The sequence below is a fragment of the Cricetulus griseus genome, chromosome 7 (assembly GCF_003668045.3).
Source record: "Cricetulus griseus strain 17A/GY chromosome 7, alternate assembly CriGri-PICRH-1.0, whole genome shotgun sequence".
NCBI lineage: Eukaryota > Metazoa > Chordata > Mammalia > Rodentia > Cricetidae > Cricetulus > Cricetulus griseus.
Window position 1 is genome coordinate 90,729,223 of NC_048600.1, and position 23,094 is coordinate 90,752,316.

Here is a 23,094-nt window from a genome sequence, read left to right on the forward strand (position 1 = left end):
GTTGGGAGGGCATGTGAGTGCCACAGCATGCATATGGAAATCAGAGGACAATTGGTAATAGTCAGTTTTCTCCTTCAAATGTGGGGTTCCTGGGACTCAAACTCAGATCATAAGGCAACAAGTACCTTTACCCATCTTGTTGGACCCTTCTAGATTAGACGTTTTTAAGCAAGAAAAATAACTTAGTTTGTATTTCTATATGTATTTTATATGTCAACCTAAAGAAAACTTTAAAAAAATTATTTAGATGCTTTATAAGCAATAATTTCCTTAATGAGTTTTACATTAAAGATTACCATATACATTATATAAAATATGAAGGGAAAGATAAGCATCAAATTCAAGAGTATAATTAGTTACAAAAAGAGGGGTCAGTGAGTTCAGAAAAGCTTATCAAAGCCTTTGAATGTTTCATTTCTTAAAATCTAAAGAGTAAAATGTTAAAACATATCTCTTGAGTATCTGACTGCTATACAAATAGATATGTGTATAAAATATTTCACAATTAAAAATGAATGGAAAAATTTGCTTCTTAGTCTTCCTCTCCCTTGCAAAGTATTTTGAACTTCACTTAGATCCATGGTCCAGTTGGCCTTCCAGCCGAGGTGGATGAATAGAATCTGACAAAAGGTATCTTTTCTCAGTTAGCTGATGTAACAGCTTAAAAAATGATAGTTTTTAAAAAATGACCAATTTCTAGCAAGGATTAAGGAACATGAACCATATACTCCTTGGTTTTGCCTAAATCAAGAGTAATATGATAATAAGTTGTGCTTGAATTCTCTGAACATATGAGACATGGCTGTTAAAAAGTAAATATTTGACCGGGTGGTGGTAGTGCAGGCCTTTAGTCCCAGCATTCAGTAGGCAGAGGCAGGCAGATATCTATGAGTCAGAGGCCAACCTGGTCTAAAGAGTGAATGCCAAGACAGGCTCCAAAGCCACAGAGAAACCTGTCTCAAAAAAAAAAACAAAACAAAACAAAAAAAAAACTGTATAAGTGTGTGATTTTTGCATGTCCGCCTGATTTCAGAGTAAAAGACATAGCAAGTGGAATGCCGTCAGGAAAGCTGATACGTGAAGGCTCAGAGATAATGATGATGCTCTGCCAGGGGTGGAAACCTGACCTTTCTAAATGAACTGCATAGCACTAAACTGCTTGTGAAAGGCTGAATCAGTCCTGCTGCAATTTGAACTTTTGGCTCCTGAAAGTCTAGGGTAGGCTTAAAAATAAAAATAAAGCCCTTACCTACTGGGGTGTATTCCAGGCCTTTTCCAGAATTATCTGTGTGAAAAGTCATCACCTAAAGAGCAAGAGGCAGCAGGTAAGGAATGACGCAATGAAAGGTGAAGAGGAATTTTAGGTACTGTGTCTTGTATCAAGTGAGAATTAAACTCCCAAGGACAACAACCTCAATAATAAATGTATGGGTTCCTTGGGAAATAGTTGTCTCTCAAGCCTAATGTGTAACTTAAGAAAAAAAAAAAAAAAAAAAAAAAAAAAAAAAAAAAAAAAAAAGACAGCCTCAAGAAAGATACAGTGGGCTGTGGTCTAGAGAATCAGTCATCCAACCAGAATGTGCACTGGCCTACTCTGTATTCAGTCCTCTACTGGCCATGTTTGATTTGCTTCTCTAGAGAGGTAAGACATTTAGACAACAATTAGAAGACTCATATGTATTTCATATTTTATCACATGTGACAAGTTTATATTATATGGAATATAATGAATAAGACCTTGAGCAGCAAACGGAAGTTTTTAATTTGTCTGTTTGCCTTTTTTTTTTTTTTTTTTTTTTTTGAGACAAGGTCTAGCTATGAAGCTTTGGCTAGTCTGGAACTCAGTATGTACACCAGGCTGACCTCAAACTAAAAAAAGATGTGCTTAAGGCATGCATCACCACATCTTCTTTAAATTTTTTAAATTATTTTTATTTATGTGTATGTCTGGTGCCCAAGACGGCCAGAAGAAGGCATTGGGTCTCCTGGAACTGGAGTTAATGGATGCTTGTGAGCCACAATATAGCATCTGGGAACTGAACCTGGGTCCTCTTCAAGAACAAGAGCTCTTAACTACTGGTCTATCTCTATAGCCCCTCATGTTTTGCTTCTTTTTTTTTTTTTTTTTTTTTTTTTTTTTTTTTTTTTTTTGAGACAGGGTTTCTCTGTGTAGCTTTGGAGCCTATCCTGGCACTCGCTCTGTAGACCAGGCTGGCCTCGAACTCACAGACATCCGCCTGCCTCTGCCTCTGCCTCTGCCTCTGCCTCTGCCTCTGCCTCTGCCTCCCGAGTGCTGGAAATAAAGGCATGTGCCACCAACGCCCGGCCTTATGCTTTGCTTTTTGAGACAGCCCAGCTTGTGAAAAAACCCAACCTGATATCAAACTGGAAGCCCTCCTACTCAGATGCTAGAGTGCTGGGATAACAGTTGTGAACTGCCATGCCGATCTTGAATAACATAGTTTAAAATTCTAAAGGAGTGATAAATGTCTAATGATACCCAATAAACCTCAGATTGATCAATCACTGGATCTAATTGGAAGACCTACTTTCAAACCCTACCTCTGATAACTAATTTGGGGCCGTACCTTCTAGGCCTCAAGTTTCTTCATCCCTGAAGTAAAACTGATGATCATAAGCTTTTCTTACCTAATACAAATCCAGTGTTAAAAGCCTTTATGCCAGTCACTTTGCATTCTTGCACATAAATCATGCTGGTATGCACCTATAAGCCCAGCACTTAAGAGGTAAAGGCAGGAACATCGGAAGTTGAAGGTCATTTTCAGCTTGGAATATATGAAACGCTGTTTCAAAACAGCAAAAAGAATCCAGTGAGGGTTTGTAACTATTGGAGGAACTGAGAGATGAAATAGGCCTCAAAAATATATTGAACATGGGTCTTAGATAGGAAACAGTTTGAACACTGAAAATAATAAGGTTTGAAGACAGGAAAGAACAGAAACTACCAAATTACCTGAGTGTGGTGGCACAGGCCTATAATCCCGGTGCTCAGGAGGTTGAGGCAGGAAGATGCTGAGTGTGAGTCTAGCCCAGGCTACATTTGGAGACCCTATCTTTAAAAACAAACAAAATCAGACCAGCTAATGGCTCAGCAGGTAAAGGCACTTGTTGCCAAGACTGACAATCTGAGTTCAGATCCTAGGATCCATAAGGTGTAAGGAAAGAACCTTCTTCCATTCATTGTCCCTCACAAAAAAAAAAAAAAAAAATTAAAAAGGAAAGCAAGTGACAGGAAGAGAAACAAGTTCTGAAGCCAGGATGACTAGCTGAGCTTGAAATAGTGCTGCGGACACTGGAGAGATGTCTCAGCAATTTATAGTATTTGTTGCTCTTGCAGAGAATCCAGGTTTGATTCCCCAACACCGACACAGTGGCTCACAACTATTTTAGGGAATCCAATGACACCTTCTTCTGATATCCAAGGACACTGGTGGTTTGAATAAAAATGCCCCCCCATTGCCTTTAGAGACTGACTGGCACTATTAGGAGCTGTGTGTGACCTTTTGGGAGTAGGTGTGGTGTGTTGGAGGAAGTGTGTCACTGGGGGTGGACTTTGAGGTCTCAAATGCTCAAGCCTGGCCAGTGTGTCATTCTTTCTTCCTGCTACGTTTGGATCCACATGTAGAACTCTCAGCTACCTCTTCAGCACCATGTCTGCCTATGCACCACCATGCTTCCTGTCATGACAATAATGTAGTGAAACTGTAAGCCAGCCCCAAGTAAATGTTTTCCTTTATCAGAGTTGCTTTGGTCATGGTCACAGCAATAGAAACCCTAACTAAGTCTGACAACAAGCACCAAGTGATACACAGATATACACATGTAGGCAAAATGTTTATGCACATACAATAAAATAAATAAATCCTGATGTGTGTGCCTACACAAATTATTTAACCTCTTTGAACCTCATAAACATAATAATTCAATAAAAGTTATTTTGAGAATTGAGATAATACCTCTAAACTTTTAAATAAAATTAAATTTATTTATTTTGCGTGTATATGTTTTTGCCTGAGCCTGTGTATGTGCACCACCACCATGTGCCTGATGCTCACAGAGCTGGCAGAGGGCATAAAGTCCCCTGAAACAAGAGTTTGTGGACATTTAAGAGCTGCCATGTGGGTACTGGGAACCAAACCAGGGTCTTCTGCAAGAAGTGGTTTAAACTGTTAAGCCACCTCTCCAGCTCCAGTGCATGTAAATTTTTAATAAAGCACACTGGGTGTCAGTTCAATAAGTATCAGCCTATCAGTTATTATTTTCTTCTTTCAAGATCTTCTACTCTCCAATTTGTTAATCTGAAATTCACTTGTGTTTCCCTGTCTCACTCCATTCTACTACACTCTCAGTATTATGTTATAATTGACTCATTCACCTATAATATATAGCATGAGGGTTAGAGTTGATTGTATTTTAAATTATCCTTTTTTAAAGATTTGTTTTCATTTTGCATGTATGAGTATTTGTTTGTGTGTGTGTGTGTGTGTGTGTGTGTGTGTGTGTGTGTGTGTGTTGCCCAAGGAAGCCAGAAGATAGTGTTAGATCCCCTGGAGTTACAGATTGTTGTGAGCCTCCATGTGGGTGCTGGGAACTGAACCTGGGTATTCTACAAGAGCAGCAAGTGCTCTTAACTGCTGAGCCATCTCCCCAGCCCCATTTTAAAATATCTTATAAATTTATATTATCTTTACAGTAGTTTAAATTGTGAGGAAGAACATGCTAGGAGGAATACAGTAGAGTTATGACAAATGGGAGTGGGTATCATTATGTCTCATTGTGTATACTTGTATGGAATTCTCAGAAAAATAAAATTATAATAAAAAGACATTGTATTTATTTAATTATAGTCTAAGTAATTCTTTGGAATCAATAATCCATGATATAGTTCCTAACAGTGGTTTCTCCTTATAGTCTCATTTTTTTATAGTTTCATTTACTGCCTACTTAACTTTTCTAATATATCACACAGTCCTGATGTAGTGTGTGTGTGTGTGTGTGTGTGTGTGTCTACATGTCTATATGTATATATCTACATGACCATGTAGAGGTTGAAGGACAACCTCAGGTGTCATTTCCTCAGGTACCACCTCTCCTCTCCTCTCCTCTCCTCTCCTCTCCTCTCCTCTCCTCTCCTCTCCTCTCCTCTCCTCAATCCTCTTCTCCCTTTTTGTTTTCTTTTCTGGCCTTTGAGACAGTCTCACTCTCTGCCAGCCAATAAGCACCAGGGATCCTCCTAACTTCAATTACCTAGTATCAGAATTACATACACCAGCTTTTTTTTTTTTTTTAATGTGGTTTCTGGAGATCAAATTTAGGTCTTTATGATTAGAAGGCAAACACTTTACGGACTGAATTATCTCCTCAGTGCTCAGTAAATTTTGTTTTTAATGTAAGAGGCAGACTATGGCACAAAAGACCATCTTGGGCCCTAAGTTAGTTTAATAGATCATGAGTAGGAGAGACTAAAGATTCCACAGGGAAAAGCCTTTACTGAGGGCAACTAATGAATAAATATCACATCCTAAGATACTGAAAACTTTTTTTTTGTTTTTCAAAACAGGGTTTCTCTCTGTAACAGCCCTAGCTGTGCTGAAACTACCTCTGTAGACCAGACTGGCCTCACATAGATTCACCTGCCTCTGCCTCCTGAGTGCTGGGATTAAAGGCATGCACCACCACCAAGCTTGAAAAATCTTTAACTAACTTCATTTCCACCTCTAAGTATCCATGCAACAAATATGTTCATAAGCATGCACAAAATTTTGAAAAAGTTACAAGCTCTACCATTTGTAAGGTCCTGGGTTTAATCCCCAGTAACAACTAACTCTTCTTTCCCTCCAAGTGTAAAAGCATGTTCAGTGATGAAAACTGGAAACAAATGTCTATGTGCAGAGAATTGTTTAAACAAATTATATATGGTCATACAATATACTCCTCTAAAAGAATTATGTAAGCCAGGTGAGGTAGCACATGCCTTTAGTCCCAGCATGGGAGGCAAAAACAGGCTGATCTCTTGAGTTAGAGACCAGCCTAGTCTACACAGTGAGTTCCAGGACAGCCAAGCCTATGTAGAGTCACTGTCTCTAAAAAAAATAGAATTGGGTAAATTTATATAACCATGGGCAGATACCTGAGATATAATGATAAAGAGTGACAAGAAGCAAAATAAAACACATCATACCATTTTGTGTGTGTGCATTTATCATGTGAATATCCTAAAGGACAGCTACATTCATATTTGCATATGTGAAATTTTCTGAAAATAATTCTAATTACCTGAGAGTGACATGAGATGAGAAAAATGACATTTCTTTTACCTTTCTGAATTCTTGGGAATGGAAGTAACACCATATGTTACTATAGCTTATAAGTAGTTTATAAAACAGAATGAAGAAATAGAGCAGGGAATAAATAGTTAATGTTTTGTGAGGTATGTTGAACGTGAAAGGTGATCCATAAATGCCTGTTATTTTTACTGAACAATAGACGTGTCAGGCTTGTGTAACCTGAAGAAAGCAGTATTGCAGCACGTCTCTGTGCAGGAACATATGGTGGCTAAGACCAGGGGGATAAATGCTTTAGAGATCTATTCTCTGGTGTTGATGTGCAGATCTTCTCAGTGTTCTACATTGCCCTTGTGTGGGAAGTTCTATGTAAATGATTATAAAGGCTCAGTGGCATTGTTCAACCCAAGTGTTTAAAACCATTGGCAGGTATTTAAAACTAAATACCCACAAAACATGATTGCTTTTCAGAGCTATTGTTAACATTTTGGTGTTTTGTATTGTTTGAAGAGTGTCTTTGACTAAGTGTCATAAAATAACTCTTAGTCCTGTGTGAACAACAAATCTGAAACTGGGGGTATTATCTTGAGAGTTTGTTTTGTCCTGGCATTTTACAGATTAACAAGAGACAGAAGGTTCTGTTACTCCAGGTAGTAAGATTTTGTTTTGTATCTTTTTCAGTGTTGGTTTTCTTCCCTTTGACACTCAAGGGATTAATTTACTATTTATTTTTCTAGATCAAGCCCTTAGAGAAAACATAAACACACAAGTAGGTCCTCTGCTTAGTACAGCCATTCTTCCTTATGATCAGGTACTTAAAGAATACAGTTGCATAAGTTAATGCTATTTGAAAGCTTAAAAATGGAAAAATTAAGCAAACATTGCAGCTATCATATGACTATAGACTGTAATAGTGAGTTACTGTGATAGTGAGTAACTAACTTCCTTGTAAACAAAAAGCAGTAAAACTTCCTAAATGATGACACATAGAGAGGTGTTTGTGTATATTTCAGTTTTCATTTATTTCATCAACTTTCAGATAACACAACAAATACAAATAGTTTTCTGTTACTGGAAATTGACTGACCAGTTTTTGATAATAAAAATGTGCCTTCTTGTCCACACAATACCTTTGTCCGTGTATCTTGAAAGGAAAAAACATTAATTTTTTTGTGTGTGTGCATGTGCATAGAGATGAGAGCCAACTTGCAGGGATCAGTGCTCTCTTTCTAGCATGTGTTACTAAACTCAGGTCAGCAGTCTTGGCAGCAACTGCCTTGAACCACTGAGCCATTTTACCAGCCCTAGAACTTTCTTTTTTCAGAAAGGATCTCACTGTGTAGCTCTGGCTGGCCTGGAACCTGCTATGTAGACTGGGCTGGGCTCAAACTCACAGAGATTCTCCTGCCTCAGCCTCCTGAGTTCTGGAATTAAACATGTATGCCACCATGCCCCTCCCTAGAACTTATACCAAAGTCATTACCACTTTTTAATATTTATGGAAATAAAAAAAAGAAAATCATGGTACATAGTGGGCCTTACCTTAATATATCAGACATTAAAGCCAAAGAGTTAATCTTTGTGGTAGGTATTCTTTTAAAATATAGATAGTATTTTTAATAATCCCCAAAATAACTTCATAATTAAGTGCTAATACTGTTGCCTCAAGTCAGTTTATTAATTCCAAAACCAGAGTTTTTAAGTGCCCATCTTTATTGATTTGAACTAGGTGGCTGTCTTAAGTGGATTAAATATATTTCATGTTTCAGAGTCTTATCTATTTGTTTGCTTTGCTTGTCTTTTCAGTTACACTTATTTATTTTGTATACGTGCACGAATGTACTCATGTATGTGTGTACACGTATAGGCATACCACAGCACCACAGTGCCAGTGTTGATGTTAGAGGGTAACCTGTGGGAGACATTTCTCTTCCACCATGTGGGTTTCAGGGATTGAATTAAGGTTGTCGTGCTTACTGAGCCATCTCACTGCCTCTGCTTGCTTACTGAGATAAGAGTTTTTCTATGTAGTGCAGACTAGCCTTGAACTTGTTATCCTGTAGCTCCAGCCTCCAAAGTGTTAGATGACAGCAGGCATAAATCACCACACCTGGCTCCTTGGGATCTTTAGTTGGGATCAGAATAGTTTCTCTAAGATTTTCAGCTCTCAGAACAAATTTGGAGATTTTTAAAAATGTCTTATTATATCATTTTACAGGTGAATTAAGTGACTTAATCAAAGTCTCAGTTTGTTAAGTGACCATTAGAACTAGAATTTATGCTCTTTGGTAGCCCATCAAATTTGTTATTAGTTCAAATGATCTTCACAGCACCAAAAGCATGTCTGTATCCTTCAGGTCTAGAATGCAGTCAGATAAGCATGCAAGTCTCCAGTGTTCATTGTTTTAAGTAGTTGTACCTTAATAAGAAAAATATGGACAAGTAGTAATGAATGTACTTTATGGGACAGTACAAGGGACATATGTTACTTTAATTGTTTTAATTCTATGAACATTTTGAACCTTTGAAAATATATGTCACAAATGACATGACAAAACTCATGTTATATCTTCTAACTCAAGTAGAAAGAGTAGAAAGAAATAGGATAATTTTTCCTCACAGGCTTGGTGAAATTAAAAACAGGAAAAACAGAAAGCCCCTCTAACTTGATATAGAGTATGAAACTAGCTTAGTTTATTTCATGCTGTTCAGTCTAATTTGGAATCATTGTTTAATTCCTTTCATTTTTTTTAGGTTTAGAGAGCTTGGTCTCTAAAGCTGTTTCCTGACTATGAAGAGTATAAAGAATTAAATTGAATTGAAAATAAAGTGATCGACATTTTGACATTACAGACTTAAAAGAAAAAATTATTCATCTTTTAAAAACAGACAATAGCAGAACTTCTTCCCTAAAGTCCCAATTTAAGTAATAATTTGACTAGCTGGGTGACGGTGGCCAGTCATGGTGGCACACTCCTTTAACCCCAGCAGATGCACGGGATCTCTGTGAGTTAGAGGCCAGCCTGGTCTATAGAGGAAGTTCCAGGTCAGGCAGGACTACACAAAGAAACCCTGTCTCAAAAAGATGGGGGGGGGGGATGACTTGACTTTGTCTCTTAAAAAATAATCAAGAAATGTGTCCTAGCAACTTTCCAAATTTCTCATGTTATTGTTCAAAGGGAGAATTTACTTGAATAACTGACAGAGGTCTTTTAAGGGAAAACTAAAGGACTGTACACTTCTGGGGCATCATTGCAGAAACCTAAGTATACATATTTACAAAATCTGTGAAATCTTTATTCCTAGCCATTTTTAAGTACAAGAAATAATGAGTTTGATAGAACCAAGCAATATAGATTTTCTGCTGAATTGTTTTTTGGATAAGAATGACTACCATGCCATCATCATTCCTAAATGGCATCATTTAATAGTGACTTCAGTAGAAATTCCCATCTCTTGCTGTGTCATGAAAGGAACTAGGCTCACCTTAATGCAGTGCTAAAGTGCCTTCTGCCCTTTTTTTTTTTAATCACAGCAGGAGACTGTAATAAATTGCAGCCTGGAAGAAGTTTCGAACTGGCAAGTTTGCCAGATATTTTAAGCAATTTATTTTGGGGTGTATCAGCAGATTTTTTTTTTTCTTACCCTGCCATTTGGGTGCCTGCTGACACAGCTTGAGCAAATCTTTAAAACATTTCCTTCCTAGAGATGGATGAAGATGATGAAACTGTTAACATCCAGTCTTTCTCTTAACTCTTCACTTGCCATCTGGGTCTTTTCTATAATGAGATCTCTACAACAATAGATACCTCCTTGTGTATGATTTACAGAATTCCAAACCCCTCAGCACCTTGGTAATGACTGGAAATTTCATGGTCAACTAATCAAAAAAGTAATTCTGGTTTTAGGCACAGAATTTTATGTTTAGATTATTAGCATATTGAAAATTGCATTCCAGTACTTCAATATAAAACAAAGATTTGTTATTTTTCTTGATCCTAATACATTGAAAGTGACTAGTCTTTTCTAATTGGTTAGTTAAATTTTGGGGGAGGGTTGTTTTGTTTGTTTGTTTGGTTGGTTGGTTTTGAGACAGGGTTTCTCTGTGTAGCTTTGGAGCCTATCCTGGCACTCGCTCTGGAGACCAGGCTGACCTCAAACTCACAGAGATCCACCTGCTTCTGTGTCACATGCATCACCAACACCCGGCCTGATTAAATTGTTTTTAAAGTTTATTAATTTCTGGCTCTTGGATTCTTGTGGCAGTAATATATATATATATATATATAATATATATATATATATATATATCAGTTATTCAGAAATGCTAAAAAAAAAAAAATACCGATTCCTAAAATATTTGCTCAGGTTTAAGACTGGAAGAGCGAGAGGATGGGGAGCTTGCAGATAGAGTTCCTGTGTGCTGGCCCCTTCCGTAAACCACTACCTGAAGCAGAAAGAGGCACCTTATACAGAGCTAGTTCCTAGTCAGGTAAAAAGCACTACTTACTTAGCCCACTGGAAGGAGCATGGGAATGGCTTAAACCTTGTAAGGCTTCAGAAAATGCCGTTTGGTGAGGAAAGCCATAGATGGAAACAGGAGATCTTCGAAAAAAATACCGACATCTAGATCTTGCTCCAAAAACAGTACAATTTAAGTGTAGGTTAGACAGTGGGGTATTTTAATCTTCACAAATCGTATGTACAACTAAGGCTGTGAACTCTGTGTATTTATTTACAAGGATTAGCAGATTTTGCCCACAGTGTAAAGGTAGCTCTCTCATGCACCATAATCTCTTGAGTTCCACCTTGAGGACCAAAGGAAGCCATTAATAAACATTTTACTTAAGCGTGTAAGGCCTTTAAAAACTATGAAGACCATTCATAAACTTGGTTTGTTTGAGGTATAGTGCATAGAGCTGGTTAAGAAGCTACAATGCATAGAACTGGTACTTTTCGGTTGATCATTCCTAGTAGAGACTTTCTCTCTGCGAACTGCACTCCCTCAACCAGACTGGATCTCCCACAGACCCTTACCCAGCAGGCCCGGACATGCGGCGGGATCCGCGTGGGTGCCCGGAGCTCCGGGGCGGGGCGCCAGCGGGACCCACCCTCCGGACGCTCTAGACCGCCCCTCCCGGGCGCCCCGCCCCGGACACGGATGGGGGAGGGCTGCTGGCGGTGCCCGTCAGCCCAGACTCCACAGCGGAGCCCCGGGGCGTGCTTCGGCAGCCGCCTCGGAGCTCCCCGGTGGACCCAGCTCAGCCGCCAGGAACCAGCGTCTCTGGCCCGGGTTATTCCAACGCGGGTCCAGGATGCGGAGCTGTGCTTCATGAGTTGGGTCCATGACCCTGAGTACTTTGGCCGGTGAAAGGAAGGCGCCCCCTGCCAGCACCTGCAGCCTCGGTGGCCCCGACATGATCCCCTACTTCTCTGCCAATGCGGTCATCTCGCAGAACGCCATCAACCAGCTGTGAGTCTGTCTCTGCAAATGCTCAGAGAGTTTGCTTTTCCAAGCGGCTTTTCCCAACATCCTGGGGCGCAAACGAGAGAGAGACAGAGAGAGAGAGAGAGAGAGAGAGAGAGAGAGAGAGAGAGAGAGAGAGAGAGAGAGAGAGAGAGAGAGAGAGAGAGAGAGAGAGAGAGAGAGAGAGAGAGAGAGAGAGAGAGAGAGAGAGAGAGAGAGCGCAGCGTGCGTGCTGCGAGGTCTCGGCGCATCTGGGTTGGACGGTGGGGTGAAGGTGTCGAGCGATTCGCGGAGGCAATGAGTGTCCGGGAGCCTGGTGGGCAGATGAATCTTTTGGAAGAACATCGGGCGAATGTTGAGGGAGTCTTAAAGTGGACTGGCCTCCTGGGTCTGGTGACGGAGTGACAGCCGAGCTTTGTAGAGTGGTTAGTAGAATCAGAATAGCTGCTAGAAACACGGGTTCTGCGGATCCTGCTGGCAGCCCAACTTCTTGTGGTGGTGGGTCTTAAGTTTGTATATAATTGTAAGTTTCTATTATGGTACACACACACACACACACACACACACACACACACACACACACACACACACACACACACACACACACACACACACACACACACACACACACACACACACACACGTTCACTCACTTTGTTCACTCTGTTGTAGTCTGGAAATTTCAGAAAATTAGATCTCAGTAGTTTTCTTTTATGGCCTCTGACTAGTACATACATACTCACAACACAAGCCTTCCTGTACTCTTTGAATCACTGAAGTGAAGGATTCAGGCTCATCTTTATCATTGTTTTTGAAATCAGGTTGTTACTCCTTTCCGTTGTGGTTTGCCTGTTTGTGAGAACTGTGTGCTGAAGCTTGTGGTTAATCTCACCTCACAGTTATAAAGTTAAAAGTAGAGGAACATCACCAATTAAAACTTCTTCTTTAAACCCCTGGAGAGGTTTAAGGTTACTTAAGATAGTAGTAGTTTTAGTTAGGGAGTTTGAGCTACTTCTAATTGTCTTAAGACCTGCTGAGATTTCTCTAAGCCAGCCCCCAAACAGAGTTACTACCTTCGTAGTCGTCCCTACCCCCCTGCCAAGAACCCCATTTAATGTCCAGCAAATATCTTCATTATCCCTTATTAAAAGCACAGTGGTTTGTAGATACACTCATACCTAATTTACTATTTTAATTGTTGATAAATTGTCCTATCCTCCCAATTGAATTAAAGGGATTTGAAGTTCACCCTTTTCCTTTATTTTGATTCGAGGTGGAGCTCCTGAGAAAAAAAGCAAAGGGGGGGATTACTTTATCATTGTTTACACTAATGTCTGCACACTAAACTACCTTCCTTGTATTTTCACTTAAAAAGGTAAGAGGGGATGGAGTGAAAGTGGAAGGAAGGAGTGAATAGTCCGAAATTTAATAACCAAACTCAAATGAATAGAGTTATCAGTACGTAAGAAGGAAAGCGGGCAGTGTAAAATCAATCCATGGATAGTAAATGGGTGAACAAAATGCTGTGTATGCATATTTGCAGTGTTAGTTCCTTTTTAAAAGAAGAAAACCCTGGAGTTGGAGTTCAACAGTCCACGGTGACTATTGCTTTGGGGAAGAACAAGTTCCGCACACTGTAGGCTGCTCACAACCACCTGTAACTCCAGCTCCAGGAGACCCAAGGCCTCCAGCACCTGCACATACCATACAGAGACAGATAACTTAAAATAATAAAAATAAATCTTTAAAAAGATTGACTTTTTTGAAAAAGGAAATTCTGACATGTGCTAGAACATGATGAACTTTGAAGACATTGTGCTAAGTGAAATAAGCCAGTCACAAAAGGACAAACCCTATGTGATTCTATTTGTATGGCCCCAACTCCAGAATGTAAAAGCTCCAGAATGTAAAAGCAAAGTTTCTAAACTTGAGACAGGAGTATTCTTTTTTTTTTCTTTTCTTTTTTTTTTTAGTTCTAGTTAGGGAACAAGCTTATTTCAAGTCCCTTCTCCCTCTCCCTCCCCTCACCCCCAACCTTCCTCCCCACCCCAGCCCACCCCCACCCCATCCACCCACCACTCCCCAGGCAGGGTAGGGCCCTCAACGGGGGCTCTGCAAAGTCCATCAAATCTTTGAGACAGGAGTATTCTTAAACTATACTTCTAATGTGATCAAAGGTCCAGATACCTTTTCCTACTACTTAATGTCCTTAGGTAAATCATTTGACTTATTTTCCCCCACTGTAAAGTGGGGAGTACAATATGAGGGCTCCTCCTTGGTAGGAGTAAAATAAATCATATTTAGCCAACACTTAGCAAAACTGTAAATCCCTAGAACAAAAATGAGTTGGCTTGAATAATAGCTAATAGCTGCCATTTGTGGAACACTTGTCACTGTGCTAAGAGTTTAATTTGTTATCTCATTTAGTCATCACTGAAGTTTTGTGAACTAATTTGTTCTGTTTATAGTGATGGGGCTGAAACTCAAGGCCATAATAGTGGCAAAAATCCTTAAAATCCACATCAAATGATTTTAAGATTTTTTTCTTTTTTGGTTTTGTTTTTGGTTCTTTTTTGTTTTTTGGTTTGATTTGGTAATTTTTGTTTGTTTTTCAAGATATGGTTTCTCTATGTAACAATTCTACCTGTCCTGGAACTCTGCCTATCCTGGAACTAGCTTTGTAGACCAGGCTGGCCTTTAACTCACAGAGATCTGTCTGCCTCTGCCTTCCAAGTGCTGGGATTAAAGGGGTATGCCACCATGACCGGCCCTAATTTTTAGGGTCTTTCCCCTGCCCCTCATCTCTTGTCTCTCTGACTCTTCCTTGAAATGCTTGAGGTTAAATATAAGACCTCAGACATGCTAGTAACTCTACCACTGAGTTACATCATATGCAGCTCACTTTAATACTAAAAGAAGCTTTCTGTAGTGGTGACTTCTAAACTACACTTAATAGCATTGTTTTGAATGTGTTTATTAAACATTTATAATGCTGCCTAGCTCATCATTAAAAAATTACCCATGAACTTAATATATATATTGTTACTACTTAATGCAAGCATTCTCGATCTGGAGACTATGGTCAACTGGAGGTCTGTGCCTTGACATCAGAAAATTAATGAACTCCCTGAAATGAAGTGTGAAAACATGGAGTAGATACACATAGATTTTGAAATCAGATTCTCAATCTGTGACCTTAGTAGAACAGTGATAATCTTTTCTAAAGGAAAGTGCTATTTCTTTCTCTCTTTTTTCTTTTTTTTTTTTTTTTTTTCCGGTTTTCGGGACTGAGTTTCTCTGTAGCTTTGGAGCCGGTCCTGGAACTCGATCTGTAGACCAGGCTGGCCTCAGTGGTGGTCCATGCCTTTAATCCCAGCACTCAGGAGGCAGAGACAGGCAGATCTCTGTGAGTTCAGAAAGTGTTATTTCTAAAATCTGATTGTAGGCTGACTTTTCTGTTCTGCCAGCCAGTTCCCAAATAACCACATAGAGACTTTTTATTATTTATGAAAACTTGGCAGATAGATTAGCCTTGTCTCCAGCCAGCTCTTAAAACTTAAATTAACCCTTTTCTATTAATCTATGTGTTGCCCTGAGACTTGTTTAATTCATCTATGAACTTCCCAAGTTGTTTCTTCAGCATCTGGATCTTGACTCTCAGCGTCTCCGCCCTTCTTCCAGTGTTCTCTCTGCCCTGAAAATCCTGCCTAGCAATTCCGCTGCTCAGCTTTTTATTAAACCAATCTGAGTGACACATCTTCACAGTGTATATTAAAAGATTATTCCCACAACATCTGATAATGTACACCTTAACTGATCGGAGCATTCCATGCAGTAGCAGATATATAAATAGCAAAGACTAACCAGAGTAACTAAAAGGTTCAGATTTACAACTAGGAGCCCAGGGTAGTAGCTGTGCCTGTAGATCCTAACTAATCTGGTAGGTGAGGCAGGGGAATTTTGAGTTCAAGGACAGCTTGAGCAATGCAGTGAGACCCCTGCCTTAAAGGGGTGGGAATGAGTAGTTCAGATCTAAGATTCCCAAATGAAGACTGATACAAACATAATTTAAGTTTGAAGGAAATGATTCATGAACACTTTTCCAAGTAGTTGTCAGAATAGGATTTGCTCTTTAGAGGATTTTTGTTTTCCCTTTCTCATTTACTAGCTCAGATTGCTGTGTATTTAGAAACCAGGTAACAAATCTTATGAGACTTGAGTCAAAGATTAAATAGGCCACAGTGAGATATTATAAAGGCTTCCTATCAGAGAAAATTTATGGTCTTTACAGTGTGGCCTTTGGACACCTGTTTCAATGATTTATTATACTATTTGATTTTCAATTAATATGTATAGGTGAACTATACAAACAATAGTTTATCAATTTTACTGATTATCCCATTATTGTTGCATTAAAGTCTCCACTTGCTACTGCATAAAACTCACCATATGTGTTATTTTTGACCTATCAGTGAAGAATGTTGAGTAATCAAGTTCAGCTGGGTATGGTGGTACATGTCTGCTCCCTTAACACTTAGGAAGTAGGGACAGGAAGATCAGGAGTTGGAGGTCATCCTCCATTATATAGTGAGTTACAAGTCAGCCTGGGCTCATAAGATTCCACCTCCCTTCCCACCCCCTGAGCTTCAAAGTGATCAAAGTTTATTATCATAAAAGTTCATTCTACTGGGTGGGGAGAAATATGAGCAACCCAGAAAAAAATCACCTTATCAAACTTCAAGAGTTGTGAGACAGGGCTGAGGAGATAACCCAGTCAGTAAAGTGTTTGCCTTGCAAGCCTGTGTACCTGAGTTGAATCGTCAAAATTCACATAAAAATGCCAGGACTGGCAGTGTACACTTCTAATTCCTGAGTTAGAAAGTAGATATGGGAGGGTCCCTAGGACTCAGGTCACCAGCCCAGTGAGAGACACAGTCTCAAAAGTAATGGATGGCATCCCTGAAAATGACACCCAGTGTTGTCCTCTGGCCTCTACATGTATATGTATATTTATATGTATATTTATATGTATATGTTTGTACACACACACATACACACACACACACACACACACACACACACACACACACACACACACACACACAAATGTATACACATTTTTTAAGAGTCTTGGGCCTGCAGAGATGCCTGAGTGGTTAAGAACACTTGCTGCTCTTCCAGAAACCTGAATTTAGTTCCCAGCACCCATGACAGGCAACTCACAGCCACCTGTAACTCCAACTCTAGGGCATCTGATGCTCTCTTCTGGCCTCCATGGTCTCCTGTATGCACATAAATAAAAATCTTAAATCTTATCAAAATAATTGTGAAAATTTCTGTCCCCTCTAAAAGCCCACATACGGTTTTTAATAAAACAAACACTTGAACTTTTGAAAAATATGGAGGTCTATTTTTGTTTGATTTGTTTTATTTTGAGATAGAGTCTTTCTATGTAGCCCTGGCTGCCGTGAAACTATGTATCTTCAAATGCTTGGATGCCCAAAGACCCATGTGCCTCTGCCAAATGAGTGCTGGGATTAAAGGTGTGCACCACCATGCCTGGCCTTTTTTTTTTTTTAAGATTTTTTTTTTTTTTTTTTTTTGTGTGTGTGTGTGTATACACACATGCATGTTGGTGTCTTCAGAGGTCAGAAAGGGTATTGGAGTCCATGAAGCTGGAATTACAAGTGTCTGATAGTTACTAATGGGGGTACTAGGAACTGAACTCTGGTCCTCTACAGGAGCTGTAAGCCCAAGGCTACTTTTAAAAATGGAACCATTATGGAAACATCAAAAGTTTAGGAACTTAGGTATTTAAGGTGTAGCTTGATGTGCTAATGAGGTTTCCTTGAGTTTTTTATTCTTGAACTGAAATATGTGTGTTTATTTACTTGGTTGGGTGTATGAATTTGCTTTCCTGACTTTATATTAGTTCTTGCTAAAAAGTTCAAGCTCAACAATAGAGAAGAATATCAAAATTATCCAACATATACCTTTCATGACCTTGAAAGAGAGGAATCGTTCTGGTTTTAGTTTTGTTTTGTTTTGAGGGGGCAGGAAGGTGCTGTTTTCAGGTTTGTTTTGGGGTTTTGAGACAGAGTTCTGCTGTATGGTTCAAGCTAGTTGAAACTCATGATCCTACTGTCTCAGTCTCTTGTCATTTGGTGGTGTTTGATTTTTTTTGTTTGTTTTAATTTTTCAGTTCCTCTTTCTGGTTGTCCAGTTGATTTCATATGTTCTTTTCCAGACTTAAGTTTGCATCATAAACACCTTAAGGGCTTTTTAAAAACACAAATTTCTAGTTTCTGAACCTGTAGTATAGAGAGTTTGCACTTCTAACAAGTTCCCAAATGATGCTCATGATATTATTGTATGAACCACACTTTGGAAGCCACTAGTTTATATTTTTTGGAGACAGATTGACAAAGTCATCAACCACACTTTATGTAGCAAGTAATTAGGAAAGAAAATGGTGAAGAATTTGGACAAAAATACATAGCTTGTTTCTGGTAGAATAGAAAAGAAACCTAGAACAGCATTTCCTATCTCTGATCCAAACTCTTATGAAGCTACTTGTGCCCAAAAGTCTTGGTGTGTGTGTGTTTTGAGAGTTTGTTCTCTTCTTCCATCTTGTTAAGATGAGGTCTGACTTGCTTCTGTCTTGCTACATACTCCAAGCTGACTTGGCCTTTGAGTTTCCAGGGAATTCTCTTGTCTCCCATCTTGCTCTAGTAAGTTCTGGAAATACAGATGTGTGCCACCACATCTGTCTTTTCTACATGGATTCCAAAGATTGAACTCAAGTTGTGAGGCTTGTACAGCAGTGTACAAGCTAAAACATCCCCTGAAACATCTCAACAGTCCCCAATCTACTCAATGTTATTACATTAATATTAACATTAATACTATATTAATAGTAACATTAAATAGCAGATTATTTTTCTTTCTTTTTTGCTGCATTCTTTCCCTCATGGGACAGTTTTTAGTGAAATGTATATTGTCTCATTCTTCTTAAAAATTTTACTTCTGACTTATTAATGCTGTGCTGAGGATCAAATCCCAAAGTTTGCATATGTCTGTCAAGTATTCTACCACCAGACTAACACTTTTCCAGTGCCATGATCCATTCTTTATGGATTTAAACCAATTGATATTTTAAGTAGTAAATTTATAGACACTTGAGATCTGCTTTTTTAAGCTTTGTTTTTAGTTATGTGTATGTGTATGTGTGGGCATGTGCACATAATTGCCATCAGATGCCAGAAGTAACAGATCCTCCTGAAGTTGGACTTAGAGGTGTCTGTGTAATCAAACTCAATTTCCTAAAGGCAGCATAAACTCTTAAGTGCTAAGCCATCTTTCCAGCTATACTTGAGGACTACTTTTATAATCTTAAGTCTTTTGATGTGTTTTTATATTCATATACTAATGCCACAACATTTTCTTAAGGATTTAGTTGGTGTTTTGATATCTGCTTTGGCAGGGCCTACCTCACTGTTTTTTATTGTTATTTAATTTTGCAAGTCTTTTTTTTTTTTTTTTTGGAGAGATATGGGATGTCAAGACATTTTTTTTTTATTCTTTTGTCTTTTTGAAACAGGGTCTCACTATGTAGCTATGGCTGTCCTGGGGCTCACTACATAGACCAGGCTGGCCTTGAACTCACTGAGATCCACCTACCTCTGCCTCCCAAGTGCTTGGATTAAAAGTGTGTGCCACACCTGGCTATCAACACCTTTAATTAGTCACAGCTTGTGTGTTACTAATGCAACTATTGCTTTTTATATATTCTCTTATTTATTTTCATTACAATGATTTATTTATATGTATATGGGTGTGTATGTGAACCATATCTTGGAGGCCTTTCTACCATGTGGGTCCTGGGCATTGAATCAGGTCATCAGATTTAGTGACAGGTACCTTAACCTGCTGAGCTGTGTGACAGGACCCATGTATACTTTTTTATATGCTGTTCTTTGTTTCTAATATAGATTTTGTCGTTTAGTTTGATTTTTCTCAACTTCTATGGGCTAATGATTCTATTTTCTATAAGTGAGTTCTGTCTCTTTGAGAATAACTCTTAAATTGCTTTGACTGGGGCCTCTAGTTAAATATCAAAATGCTTGTCTTGTTTTCTCTTGTAAGTGGAATGCTTCTTATGTTTTGTAAATAAATATGCTCTGTGCTTTATGCTACAGGTTCCAACATATACCACTTAACACGTTCAGAGTATTTAATTGTACTGCAACTATTTTGCAAAGATTTTTATGATTTAGTTTAATTTTGTTGAATACTTTTGACAATGGCTGAAATGATATGTGCCTCCTTTATTAGTAATGGGATAGCATTCACTGGCTAAAGCTTACCCTTACTTAACTGAGCTATACTCTGGTTGTATTATTCATTTGCCATATTATTGGATTTGGCTTATTAATATTTAAGATTTTGCATTTATAAATTCAGCTATGTATTGAATCTTTGGTGTTGTCATTGTTCAGCTGAACACTGACCTATAGAATGATTTAGGTAGCCTTTTGTTTTTTCTGTGCTCTGTAAAATTTTTTGAGCAGGATTATCTATGTTAACCTGAATCAAAAAAAAATGTCTCCAGGTGTTATAATCTTATAAAATAGAACTAGTTTGTTGCTCAGTTCAAGTGTTTTCCTAGCATGTGAGAACCTTGTGTTCCATGCCTAGCACTACAAGCAGCAATAAGGTTTAAAAGGTTTAAAATACTCAATTTTTTTTCAACTCAAGGTTTCAGTGTTGTTTTTGTTTTCATTGATTAAACATAACTATGGTATTTTTTAACTCTAGAGCTTATTGTCTTATGAAATAGACAGAATTAGAAACTCATTCATTTTTTAAAATATTTTTTTCTCCTTCATAGGAAAAGAAAGTAATATAAGTTTTTAAAAGAGACACGATGGACTGATGGGCTGGCTCAATAGTAGAAACTCATGCTCAAGACCTTGGATTTAGTCCTCAGGACTAAAAATTCAAGAAAATGATGAAGCATAAGATGTCTTCTTAACTTTAAACTAATACTGTTTTTGTAATTATTTCTGATCTTTGAATAGTGTCTTAGTTAGGGTTTCTATTCTTGTGAAAAGACACTGTGCCCATGGCAACTCTCTTATAAAGGAAAACATTTAATTGGATTGCTTACAGTTCAGAAGTTTAGCCTATTATCATCATGGTAGGACATGGTAGCATGCAAGCATACATGGTGCTGGAGAAGAGCTTAGAATTATACATCTTAACTTGCAGGCAACAGGAAGTGGACTGAGACAGTGGTCATATCTTGAGTATAGGAGACCTCAAAGCTTGCCTCCACAGTGACACACTTCCTCCAACAAGGCCACACCTACTCTAACAAAGTCACATTAATAGTGCCACTCCCAATGAGCTTATGGGGGCCTATTACATTAAGAATACTACAAATAGTCTTAATTGTCATTTTTTAAAGTTTATCAAATTAGTTTACATTCACGTCATTTGAGTGTTATGACCTACAGATATGAAAGACAGGTTACCAGAGACCTGTGGGAGCTTACAAAAGGACATTTCTGTTTTCATTATTGATAGTAAGTTGGTGACGTTATCTACCTACACTTGGTTTTGTTTACAGTCTGTGGAGCAATAATTAGATAGGTTTGAAAGCAAGTTAACCTTACTGTAAATCTGTAAAATGAAGATGAACTGGAATGGGGGGTTGCTGTACTCAGATTTCTGTATGATAAAGAGTAGGTATTTCTGAATTACTGCTGCTTAACATCTGTTCTCCTGAAATCGGGCAGTTTTTCTAGACCTACTCTGTGGAACTACTCCCCCAAACCAAAATGATTAAAGATGTCAGCCTCTGTGTCCAAGCTGCTCTCACTTTCACTAATCATCTTGTACTCTTCTCTTGGGTCTGTCCAGTCAATGTAAACACACACACACACACACACACACACACACACACACACACACACACTTACTATATGTTAAGCTGCCTTGGGACTGAAGGAAAATGATATAGGTTCTATTATACAATTTATAATTCATCATGTAGTTCCAGGTTTCTGACTGTGGGCAGATAGAGTTAGTTAGCTTTTTGTTGTTGTTGTTGTTGTTGTTGTTGTTGTTGTTGTTGAATGAAGCAGGATGTTACCACCCATCGCTCAGTTATGTTTAACTTGAAGACATGTGCTAAAAACATTAACGACATTTTAGACTTTCCTGTGATTTGAAATAAATATAACTAATGATTTATAAATAGACTGTTAATATTACATACCAGAGATCAAATCTGGGTCCACCCCCTTTTCAATTGTTGTATGAGTTTAGCAAGTTGGTTTTCTATGTTAATCTGTTTCTAGAGGGATGTGACTCATTTGTCAGTAACCAAAGGGATTTTACATTAGTTACAACTGATAAAACCACAAAATCCAGAGACCCGAATCATTCTCCAATAAAGAGAAACCACAGTGTTCCCCGTTCTAAAAGTTTAGGTCTCAGTGCATAGAAGTAGAGTTATTTTTTCAACTCTGAGATACCATCTTGCACCTGACAGAATGGCTAAAATCAAAAACATCAATGACAGTTTATGCTGGAGAGGATGTGGAGAAAGGAGAACACTCCTTCACTGCTGGTGGGAGTGCAAACTCTACAGCCACTTTGGAAACCAGTATGGCCACTCCTCAGGAAAATGAGAATCAGTCTACCACAAGATCCAGCAATTCCACTCCTAGGCATATACCCAAATGATGCGTATTCATACAACAAGGACATCTGTTCAACTATGTTCATAACAGCATTATTTGTAATAGCCAGTACCCGGAAGCAACCTAGATGCCCCTCAACTGAAGAATGGATAAAGAAAATGTGGTACATTTACACAATGGAGTATTACTCAGCAGAAAAAAAAAAAAAAACAAAAAACAAAACAAAACAATGGAATCTTGAATTTCGAAAGCAAATAGATGGAAGTAGAAGAAACCATCCTGAGTGAGATAACACAGTCACAAAAAGACAAACATGGTATGTACTCACTCATATATGGATATTAGACATAGAGCAAAGGATTACCAGCCTACAGCCAACACTTCCAAAGAAGCTAGAAAACAAGGAGGACCCTAAGAGAGATACATTGTCCCCTGGAGTCAATCAGGAGCAAATTGGGAGCATGGGTGGAAGGAAGAGGGAGTTAGGAGAAAAAAAAAAAAGGGTAGAAAAGGAGAGGGAAGGAAGACATGAGAGACCAAGAAGAATGAGTCCGGGGAAGAATAGAGGAGAACAAGAAAAGATATACCTTAATAGAGGGAGCCATTAAAGGTT

The 23,094-nt window shown here is 38.5% G+C and overlaps 1 protein-coding gene across 5 annotated transcripts in view; it reads left to right on the top strand.

Annotated features, from left to right (window-relative positions):
• Nucleotides 1-23,094, top strand: part of Ssh2 (slingshot protein phosphatase 2) — a 254,071-nt gene that overhangs the window by 118,726 nt on the left and 112,251 nt on the right. Inside the window, exon 1 of one of the 5 annotated variants that reach the window (XM_027426678.2) lies at nucleotides 11,475-11,778. The exons of 3 other annotated variants lie outside the window; for them this stretch is intronic. In XM_027426678.2, the coding sequence (XP_027282479.1) occupies nucleotides 11,651-11,778 (128 nt within the window). In that variant the 5' untranslated portion in view covers nucleotides 11,475-11,650. Of the gene's footprint in view, nucleotides 1-11,474; nucleotides 11,779-23,094 lie in introns of those variants that run through there. One more of the 5 variants, XM_027426680.1, reaches the window with a different exon arrangement.